The following is an 11,156-nucleotide window of genomic DNA, read 5'->3' as shown; positions in this document are numbered from 1 at the left end:
ATGTTTATTTTAGGAATAAATACAAATAATAATAATTATAAATACATTTTTATGTATATAGCACCTTTCCCATGCTCAAATATAGCACTTGAAGTATCTAAAGCATGTTTCATAATGGTATGGATAGAATAAAATTAAAACACTGGTCTCAGGAGGAACTTGCATTTCAATATTTTATTGATTACATTTTAAAAATGTAAAATAAATATTACTGTATTGTTTAAAATACTGTATAAGCTTTACAGAACACTTCAAACAGGCAGATATAAAATAGTCTTCCGAATATCACAAAAAATGTAAAATGATTTAAAGCACAGCTGCAGGCCATCTCCCATGAACCTAGAGGAAACACAAAGGTTATATGTGGTGATTTGCAGATGGATCATTTGAGCACCATTTCATGAACCTGTGTGAGATACTATGTTTATATGTTACAATTCACCCTTGTTTGGTGCAGCATTAGCAGGCAGTTCCTTTTCTTAATTGCTGACACACGGAGGCCTTCAGCACTAAGTATACAGTAAGCCTGAACATAAAATCTGTCAAGTGATTCCTTGTCCCAAGTGAGACCACTGCAGTTTTCCCTGAAGTGCTCACCAGTCAAGGATACAGTAGACCCCCTTACCCTACGTGGACTACTCGCATGATCAATCTGAACCAACAATGCAATTCTACCATTTTAGATATTTGAAAAATAATTCCTTCTTAAAAAGAACCTAAATTATGTCTGGATCAAGTATTGAATTATTGCAAATATATTTTAAGTCTGTTGAGGAAAATTCAATCTTTCAATGTTTTTGTAATTGCTTCCTTAAACAAGAAATTAATAAAATTGCCCCAAGTTTTCCAACAATCATTTATGTTTGGCAAAAATTACAATTTTTACTAAAGATTTGTATGTTACTGTGTTAAAATACTGTCATTTATAACCAGCTAGTTTTTTAAATGTTTATTTCACTTGCTGGTGGTTTTGGTCACCTACCGCTGGAGCTGATAATGTATCTACATATTTGCTTACTTTTTTTTAGAACAGACTTCAGAAGTCTTAGCAGCCCTTAGTTCTCCATCAGTTCCTTCAATTCATCATGCCATCCCAGCATGGAAACCAACTTTTTGACACTTTCTGTCAAGTCCCCGAGTTCAACCACATCCGTTTTCTTCAAAGCCTCTCTCTTGAAGGGGCCTACATGGTCTTTATTTAACAATAAGCGAGGCACAGTAGGTCGGACTGTGTTTATTATGCTGCCAAAGGGTTCAATCTGTGAATTAAAGGAGTTACAGATGGATATTACAAGTCTGTAGAGCACCAAACAAACCGACTGTGCTTGTGTAAAGTAAAAAGCCCCTAGCTTTTTAACTATCAAAGACTCACAGCAAATGGCACTACTGCAGGGACTAATCATTTTTGCTTATTTTATGCTTTGCTTTACTTTTCTAGAAATCAAATGATTGTGGTACCAGTTACCTGCCAAATAAAATAATGCACAGATACGAAATACTGTATTTAGACATTTTCATGAATATTAACATGCTGAAGTGTAGGTTGTCACTCTTTGAAGCGAGCTAGCTCATAAACTAGTTTTTTGGCTGGGTTTAAATCTCAAAAAAGAAACCTTTCTTTAGCATCAGCCACCTTCATGGACTCTGCAGTTTCACTTATTACAGAATACATAAGATATTTGCATTGGGTGTAAGCCACCATAAAGCACCAGGAGTCTTGGGCAGTGCACAGTGCCATTGGCCACCCTCTTGGACAATTTTGCTTGCAACCGAGAACTCTGCAAACAGGGAAAGGGGCACCTCAACCCAAACTTTGAATATTCTCAAGCCTGAGCTGGTAAACAGTACATTTATACCTATTACAACATTAGAAAAATTGTAATGAGAACAGGCCTTTCAGCCCAAAAATCTCATCCATCCTATTCACCTGAATTCTCCAAAATCAATTCAAGTTGACATTTGAAAGTGGCTGAAGTCTTCCTCTCCACCACACCACTTGATAATTTATGTCATGTATCAATGTTCTTTGTATGAAGACAAACCACGTAACATTTATGCAAAATCTGCTCTGAAGTTTCCAACCATATCTCTGTGTTTTTGATGTTGAATTTATTTTAAACAACTGGGATCCACACTACTAATTAATTCCTTTCATACTTTTAAAAATGTCAATGATGTCCCCTCTCAGTCTCTGATAAAGCTGAAAAGGTTTATCCATTTGTCTCTCTCCTCAGATCTCATACCTCTTAGTCTGGGAATCAGCCTAGTTGCTCTACCCTAGACTTTTTTCTAGTGCTGCCATGTCCTTTTTCATAGTATGAAGACCTAAACTCCAGATGAGGCCTCACCAGTGCATTATAAAACGTAAGCATAATCTTAGATGTTACTATCACAATATGCAAATGTCCTATTAGCCTTCTTGATCTCCTCTGTACTCGGACTGAATGTAGACAGTGATGAGTTCACTGTGACTACTACGCCCTTCTGGTGAAGTGAACTTTCAAGTTTCTGACCTCCCATGGTGTATACAAATTTTACATTTGTACTTCCTACAAGTAATACTTTCCATGTATTTACATTAAATTTGAGCTGCCACAAACCTGCTCAAACCTGTATGGTGATCAAAACATAGTGCGAAACAAAAGGTACACTGAGTTTGTCCAAAAAAGAGAAGTAATCTATACTAATAAAAGGCAAAGCCCTTACTGACCGACTCACTCATCACTAATTCTCCAACTTCCCGTGTAGGTAGAAGGCTGAAATTTGGCAGGCTCATTCCTTACAGATTACTAACAAAAGTTAAGCAGGTTTCATTTCGAAATTCTACACGCAACGGTCACAACTGGAACCTACTTATGTACATATATACGGCCATACCCTGTAGCTCGGTCACTGTGTGAGGCGGAGTTGCGTCCCTCATGGTCACACCTCCCACGTAATTGAGTGCCTGCCCATATAAGGCCGTCTGTCAGCAGCAATCCAATAGCCACGATGCCCCTAAATATTCGCGGGTGAGGGACTGTGCTTATGCAAACGAAGATGAGATGGTCACAAATGCATTACACAATTGAGAAGGCAACAAAAGAATATGAAGCGAATGACTCATACAAGCATATTCATAAGTGCAGTTACTGCGGAAACAAAGCACGGTGTAAACCGTAAGTTTAAATTAAGTTTAGAGACACGCTGCCACTGCCGTTTGTCATGCCTACGTCGAATACGATATTCGTGAGATACAAGTTTAATGAGAAGACGCGGGTTATAAACAAGACTTTTGATCACTTTGTAACGGAGTTAAAATTGTTGTAATGGAGTTAAACTTGCTGGTGAAGGACTGTGGTGAAGGACCTATGCAAATGAAGATGAGATGGTCAAAGATTGAATAGTGTTTAGCACAAACTCAGCAAAAGTGCGAGAGAAACTTTTAAGTGCCTGGTCTGAGCTAACTTTAAATAATTGCTGTTGAAGGACTGTGCTTATGCAAACGAATAGAAAGTAAATGTTACATTATTTTTAAAATGTTTCCTTGTCTTTTTCATAACTTCAACACACTTCTTCTCCGCTGCGAAGTGCGGGTATTTTGCTAGTAACAAAATAAGTGCAACATTTCAAAATGGCAAACTTCCCTCATCACAAAAACATCACCTAGTTCTTTGTAAAGAATGGAAACCAAAGTGAAAACTCAGTCACATAGTATTACACAGAATGCATACTTTCCATTAGCACTGAAACCTTGAAGAGCCATGTCTTGTCTGGCTGACTGTAAATAAGATCAGAGGATGGCCACCATGCAGTGATTGCAAGCTGCAAGTACATCATACATGTCACATGTAATTGAACATTTCTGTTTATAGTGCTAGGCATTTGGACATTCACATCTGCTCTCTAATTCTTTACTGCGTAGTTTATTATTTATGTAGTACTGGACAGTTGTTCTGTCGGACTACAGGCACAGGTAGGATAACGGAAGACTACAACCTTAGGTCTACCTGAGAATCGAGAAAGTCCAAACCCAGTTAAATTCGCAGCCAAACTATTTTCTAAAATAACTGGAGAGGACTTTAAAGCAGATTCTGAGATAGCAGCAGCATATCGCATACATGGATCAAATACCGTTAGACCTAGATCTTTTATTATTCGCTTCGAGAGATTATTATTTAAGCTAGAGGTGATGGCACTCCTCAGACACAAGCAAGAGATTATATATGAAAATAACCACATTCGTATCTTCCCTGATTTCTCTCCAGCAACAGCTACTAAACGTGCAGCCTTCTACAACATCAAACAGCGGTTACAGCAAGCCAATATCAAATACAGCCTCTTGTATCCTGCCAAACTGAAAGTGAAATTGCATGGTCAATTTTATGTCTTCACCAGCAAGGAAGAAGCAGAAAAGGAATTAAGAAAGCTGATCCCGACACTATTCTGAAACACAATAGTAAGTCGTAGCCTATCATGACATGGCAAGGATAAATAACCTACTGTCTGATCTATTTGTTAAGATACGGGTTATCATCATTATATATCCTCTTTATTACTCGGATGCTGTCTGTTTATGTTTTAATTACAGTTATAAACGTTTGTGCTTAATCCTATTTTTTTTCGTTATTTTATTTATTTTTTTCTCTACCCTAAAGGATACTGTTTAACATCATACCTTTGGTTTATTGTTATTATTGCATTAAGACTCACTATGCTTATTTTGGACCACTTTCTAACACCATTCCCCGGGTTTATTATCTTAATATATTAAGATTGCTGAAGATTATATATATTTTAAGTTCATAGTTTGTTAATGTATATTTTAGGCATATAGTATTTAGATTATATTGGCAATAGATATCTCTATTTTTTTAATCCTAAAACGCTGCTGCGTGGGGGCTTGTTTTGCTTTGGACATGCTCTGTCTCTGGGTATGTCAGAGGACCGGGACTGTGCGAAGTGGGGACCAGCCTCATGCGTGGAGGCAAAATGGGAGGGTGGGGGGAGAGAGAAAGAGAGCAGGCTATATCTATATCTAATCTATCCTTTTAATCTTTATAATTATAAACTACCAACGTAACAATAGGCTGCATGGCAATAACTCTTGGGGAAATAGGAAATTAAAGTTAAAGCTGTCTCACTTCCAGTTAAGACTGTGAAATGACAGCAAAAATTAAGAATCAATGTCTCCATGATGGGACAGTTAACTTTGTGATCTGGAATGTTAAAGAGAAAGAAAGTACTCTCTCATCTAACAGGTTTAAATGCTAAAATAGTATTTTTTACAGGAAACCCACTTACTAAGTAAGGATCAGTTCCGGCTGCAAAAGGACTGGACTGGCCAAATGTTCCATTCTAGCTTTGCAAAGAAAACTAGAGGTGTGGGAATCCTCATACATAGAACAGTACCATTTGTAGCATCAGATGTAGTATTGGATCCTGAAGGGAGATACAGTGAATACTTATGTACATGTGATTTCTCAGTTTTTTATTTTTAATAAATTTGCAAAAACCACAAGTAAACTTTTTTCACATTGCCATTATGGGGTGTTGTGTGTAGAATTCTGAGGAAAAAAATGAATTTAATCCATTTTCAAATAAGGCTGTAACATAACAAAATGTGGAAAAAGTGATGCGCTGTGAACACTTTCCGGATGCACTGTATGTGATGGTCACTGGTAACTTATCTAACTGTAAAATGACATTGATAAATGTTTATGCACCTAAAGTCGATGAGAGGGAATTTATACAAAATTTATTTGCATCCATTCCCAATGTGAACACTCAAAATTATAATGGCTGGGGACTTTAATTGTGTTTTAAATCCACTCTTAGATTGGACTTCTATCACAGGGGGTGATGACATCTAACACTGCAAAGATAATTACAAAGTTTATAACTGATCACAACTTATCAGACCCCTGGAGGTTTTTAAACCCAAACTCAAGAACATATTCTTTCTACTCACCAGTACATCATTGCTACTCAAGAATTGATTATTTCTTTATACATAACTAGACATTAAGCCCGTTACAATAATTTAAATTGGTTTATTAAATTACAGATTTTTCAAATGTTCCTTTTTTTCCCCCGTGCTTAAAACTCATTAAAAAAAGGTTTTATACAGCGTGGGCCCGCGTGCTGCTGAGAGAGAGGGTGCGTGCTGCTGAGAGAGAGAGAGAGAGGGCGCCTGCTGCTGAGAGAGAGCGAGCCTGCGCGTGCAGCTGAGCAGGGAGCCTGGGTGTTTGTGTCAGTGTTATTCAATGTTTTTACATTAGTTTACTATTACACTGTGCATTCTATGGTGTAATTAACTATATTTGTGTTTAAAAATCTTTAAAAAATATATTTACATACAGTTTGTACGGTCTGGAACGGATTAATTGTATTTACATACAATCCTATGGGGGAAATTGCTTCGGTTCACGAACAAATCGGTTTACAACCAGAGGTTTGGAATGAATTATGGTCGTGAACCGAGGTTCCATTGTATTCTACTGAGTTTAAAAAAAGACAACACACAATCTAATGCATTTCTGGTTACATTACAGATGCCACAAATAGATACTTTTAGTGCTGAGGAACTTGATAAACCTTTAGCATTATCAGAATTACTAGATGTTATAAAGTCACTTCAAGGCGGGAAAGCAGCAGGCCCTGATGGTTACCCTGTAGAATTTTATAAGAAATCCTCTGCTCAGCTAGCTCCCCTCCTATTAGCAACATTTACAGAAGCCACAGACAATCAAACTCTTCCTCAAACTTTTCGCCAAGCATTAATCACAGTTTTTCCTAAAAAAAAAAATAAAGGACTTATTACAATGTGCATCATACAGACCAATTTCACTTTTGAATAATGACGTTAAAATACTCTCAAAAATCATAGCTAGAAGGATGGAGAAAGTGCTCCCTTCGGTAATATCACAAGATCAAACTGGATTTATCAAGCGTCGACACTTATCTTGAAATCTGCGACGCCTACTTAATGTAATACACTCACCAACTAAGTCAAACACCCCAGAAATATTATTTTCATTGGATGCAGAAAAAGCATTTGACATGATTGAATGGAAATACCTTTTTACTACATTAAAGAAATTTGGGTTTGGCCCGAACATTTGTGCATGGATCAAACTACTGTATACCAATCCAGAAGCTTCAATTTGTATCAACAACATTTGTTCAGACTACTTTAAACTAGAACGTGGTACCAGACAAGGATGCCCCTTGTCACCACTGCTGTTTGCAATCGCCATTGAACCACTGGCAATACACTGTCGAAATGCTAATCAGATAAATGGGGATTATCAGAGAGGGGCTGGAGCAGAATTTCTCTCTATGCAGATGATATGGTACTGTATATATCAGACCCACAAAATTATGTGCCTGCAGTCTTAACAGCACTTACAGAATTTCAAAAGATCTCAAAACATTCCAATATACATAAATAAATATTTTTTTAAGCAATTACATTAAACAATAACCTTATTTATTTGGAACTCAAAACATCTACGTATTCAAAGAGCGACCCTACAAAGGCAAAAGGCAGAAGGTGGCATGGCTCTACCGAACTTCCAGTTTTATTACTGGGCAGCAAACATACAAGCTATAAAAACCTGGACACAAATAGATGAACATACACAGGCCTGGTCCGCAATAGAACTAAAATCCTGCAGTACTTCTTTATATTCCCTGCTCTGTGCCCCAATAAATGCAAGTTATCGGCAGTATACTAATAACCCAATTGTGCTTCACAGTGTAGAAAGCATTTTAAGATGGAGAATCTTTTATCAGTGGCACCTCTGCAAGAGAACCACCTCTTTCAACCTTCGCAAACATAGGCAGTTTTTAATATCTGGAAAAAATTTGGGATTAACTTGCTTAGAGATCTTTATATAGACAACGTCTTTGCATCCTATGAACAATTACAATCTAAATTTAACATTCCAGCTACACATTTCTTTCACTATCTTCAAATTAGGAACTTTGTTAAACACAACCTGCCTGATTTTCCTCATCTTGCACCCTCGTCCATGTTGGAAAAAATATTGCTCAATTTCAAGGACTCAGACACCATCTCTGCAATATATAAAATTATTTTACAGTCCCTCCCTTTCAAAGATCCAAGAGGACACTGGGAAAAAGATCTCTCAATTAATATATCAGAAAAGGAGTGGAAAATAGCAATGTAGAGAATTCACTCAAGCTCCATATACGCAAATCATACAATTATTCAACTCAAAATTATATATTGAGCACATCTGTCTCGACTAAAACTCTCCAAAATGTTTCCAGGGCAAGATCCAACCTGTGAATGCTGCAATCAAGTCTCAGCCTCACTGGGTCACATGTTTTGCCAAAATTTTTAATTACCCAGCCTTGGTCTCACAATCCCTCTTAACCCACAGACTTATTTTGCTAAACTGGAAGAATCCTAACTCAGATTTTTTTCAAAACATGGCAGGATCTAATCAGTAATATTTTAGAATAATCTCTTAAAGTACAGAGGAAGCAATTATTCCTGCATTTCTTTTTCTTCCCCATTCATCTCTATTGGCTTATCTCTACATTGCTATTTTCCACTCCTTTTCTGATATATTAATTGAGAGATCTTTTTCCCAGTGTCCTCTTGGATCTTTGAAAGGGAGGGACTGTAAAATAATTTTATATATTGCAGAGATGGTGTCTGAGTCCTTGAAATTGAGCAATATTTTTTCCAACATGGACGAGGGTGCAAGATGAGGAAAATCAGGCAGGTTGTGTTTAACAAAGTTCCTAATTTGAAGATAGTGAAAGAAATGTGTAGCTGGAATGTTAAATTTAGATTGTAATTGTTCATAGGATGCAAAGACGTTGTCTATATAAAGATCTCTAAGCAAGTTAATCCCAAATTTTTTCCAGATATTAAAAACTGCCTATGTTTGCGAAGGTTGAAAGAGGTGGTTCTCTTGCAGAGGTGCCACTGATAAAAGATTCTCCATCTTAAAATGCTTTCTACACTGTTTACAAGCCTTAAGTTTTACTCCATTGGCCTTGCTCTCTCTCTCTCTCTCAAGGGTGGGGGTCAATTTGTTCTCAATCCTACTTTTTGTAAAAATTGATCGATTTGTATGGAATGATTGCAAAATGGATGGATGGACTGCAATAAAATTAATAAAATTTCAACAGACTACAACCACAGAGCTTTGAATGCACAAAATAATACCCTGGGAACGTAAAAAGTAGACCCTAACAGCACATTCACCTGTAGGAAATTTTGTATACCCTTGTAATAAGTCTTTGTTTCACACATCCGTTAGTTAAACAGTTGAGTTAGAATATAACAATGTCATTGTCCTTTTATTCAACAATTAACTAGAGGATCTCTAACATGAGGGAGATTTTGGATCCTGTGCAACTAAAAGCTGCATTGCTATGGCTCATGAAACAGGTTTACTAGCCTTCATCAAACATTTACACCCAAAGTAGATAACTCTGACTTCCAGAATAACCAAATACTGTTGTAAGAAGCAACAGGAAACAAGATGTATGAATTCTGCAAATAAGAAGACCAAAAGCTTTTGTGGTTTTCTTTCTCTTTTAGCCAGTTCATCTGGGTAGCATAACCTACTTCAGAGTCAAATTTTCAAGAATCTTCTTTATAAACAAGAGAAAAGTACATAATATATACTATAACCTAATCATTGCCGTTTCACTGTACCTGAAGTGATGTTCCCATTACAATCAGCAGGTCTGCTTTTGCAAAATCCTTAGAGTGCAGGAAAAATCTTTCTGGGAGCTCTTCACCAAAAAATACAACATCAGGTTTGACTGTTCCAAGGCATATTTTACATCTCGGGATCTTTCCACTCATTATTTCTTTCTAAACATGAGACAGAATATTATCATTGTTGATGATCTAATAGCATGCTTCTTACAAAAACAAACAAGCAGTATTCTATAGTCACTTAAACTCATCTGTGCTCTAAATGTAAAAAAGTGGGTAAACAATGGTAAGGAATACTTACTAGATAAATGCACCAGTCCAAAATAAAATATTAATTGTAGCAATATGCAACTTGAAAGAAATTCAAAAGTACAAGATATATATATTTGGGCTTGCCTTTGCTTCCTTAGCTGGATACATTGTGTAACACAAGTGGCAGGAGGCAGTGGAGAATGTTCCGTGTGCCTCAACCAACTTTTCGGGTGGAATTCCAGCAACTAAAGACAGAAAAAGGAAAGTACAAATTAACTTTAATGATACTAAGATGGCTGTGTTTACAATTTAGCTAAATGTTAACATCTCTTGAAATTATTAACCATTTTAAATCACACTAAACAAAGATAGCAATTCATTAGGTTTCCATTAGATATTCACTTCCCAAATGACTTGAGAAATTATTCTAGACAGAAAGGCTTTTTCAAGGAAACTTCCAGCGAGAGATAGATAGATAGATAGATAGATAGATAGATATCTATCTATCTATATATATATCGATCGATATATATAGATAGATATATTATATATATATATATATATATATATATATATATATATATATATATATATATATATATATATATATATAGAGATAGAGATAGAGATAGAGATAGAGATAGAGATAGAGATGGATATATATATATATATATATATATATATATAGATAGATAGATAGAGATATATATATATATATATATATATCTCTATTGTCACACACGTGCGCATGGGAGGCAGCTAAAGGGCTTGAGTGATGGCAGTTCTGAGACAGGCCGGGCTGTGGCAGAGTGCACTGACTCTTTTTCTCACTTCCCTGTAGACCATCCCTGGGAGACTCCACCTGGCTCTCGTGACATCACTTCGGGACCGAACCAATGGAGACAGAACCAACAGACGCCGCCCCTGATGTCACGTCGGGCCTGATCCAATGAGTGACGAACACGTGCCCGATTCCCATGACCTCACTTCCTGTCATCCCCTTTAAAAGCCTGCCCTTTTTCCCCTTACCCTCAGTCTTGTCTTGGACTCGTTTGTATGCACATCAGTGCTGTTGTTGGTGAAAAGAAACGATTTTGCAGCCAGGATACCAAATATACGGGTGGCTGCCCCAAAACTTCTTCGAGTATGTCTCAGTTTTGTGACATTGGCGTAGTCGGCAGGATGGAGAAGTCCTGGAAGAGAAGGGGACAGGACC

The 11,156-nt window shown here is 36.8% G+C and overlaps 1 protein-coding gene across 1 annotated transcript in view; it reads right to left on the bottom strand.

Annotated features, from left to right (window-relative positions):
• Window positions 1–239: 239 nt before the first annotated feature.
• Window positions 240–11,156, bottom strand: part of si:dkey-103i16.6 (uncharacterized protein LOC557125 homolog) — a 99,383-nt gene continuing 88,466 nt past the window's right edge. The window contains exons 5-8 of the mRNA XM_039761631.1: window positions 10,085–10,185; window positions 9,683–9,844; window positions 1,019–1,259; window positions 240–339 (exon numbers count right to left, since the gene is read on the bottom strand). Of these exons, the coding sequence (XP_039617565.1) occupies window positions 1,056–1,259; window positions 9,683–9,844; window positions 10,085–10,185 (467 nt within the window). The 3' untranslated portion in view covers window positions 240–339; window positions 1,019–1,055. The remainder of the gene's footprint in view (window positions 340–1,018; window positions 1,260–9,682; window positions 9,845–10,084; window positions 10,186–11,156) is intronic.

This window comes from Polypterus senegalus, chromosome 8, assembly GCF_016835505.1.
Source record: "Polypterus senegalus isolate Bchr_013 chromosome 8, ASM1683550v1, whole genome shotgun sequence".
In the NCBI taxonomy this organism is placed as follows: Eukaryota; Metazoa; Chordata; class Cladistia; order Polypteriformes; family Polypteridae; genus Polypterus; species Polypterus senegalus.
This window is presented reverse-complemented; position numbering and strand designations above follow the sequence as displayed.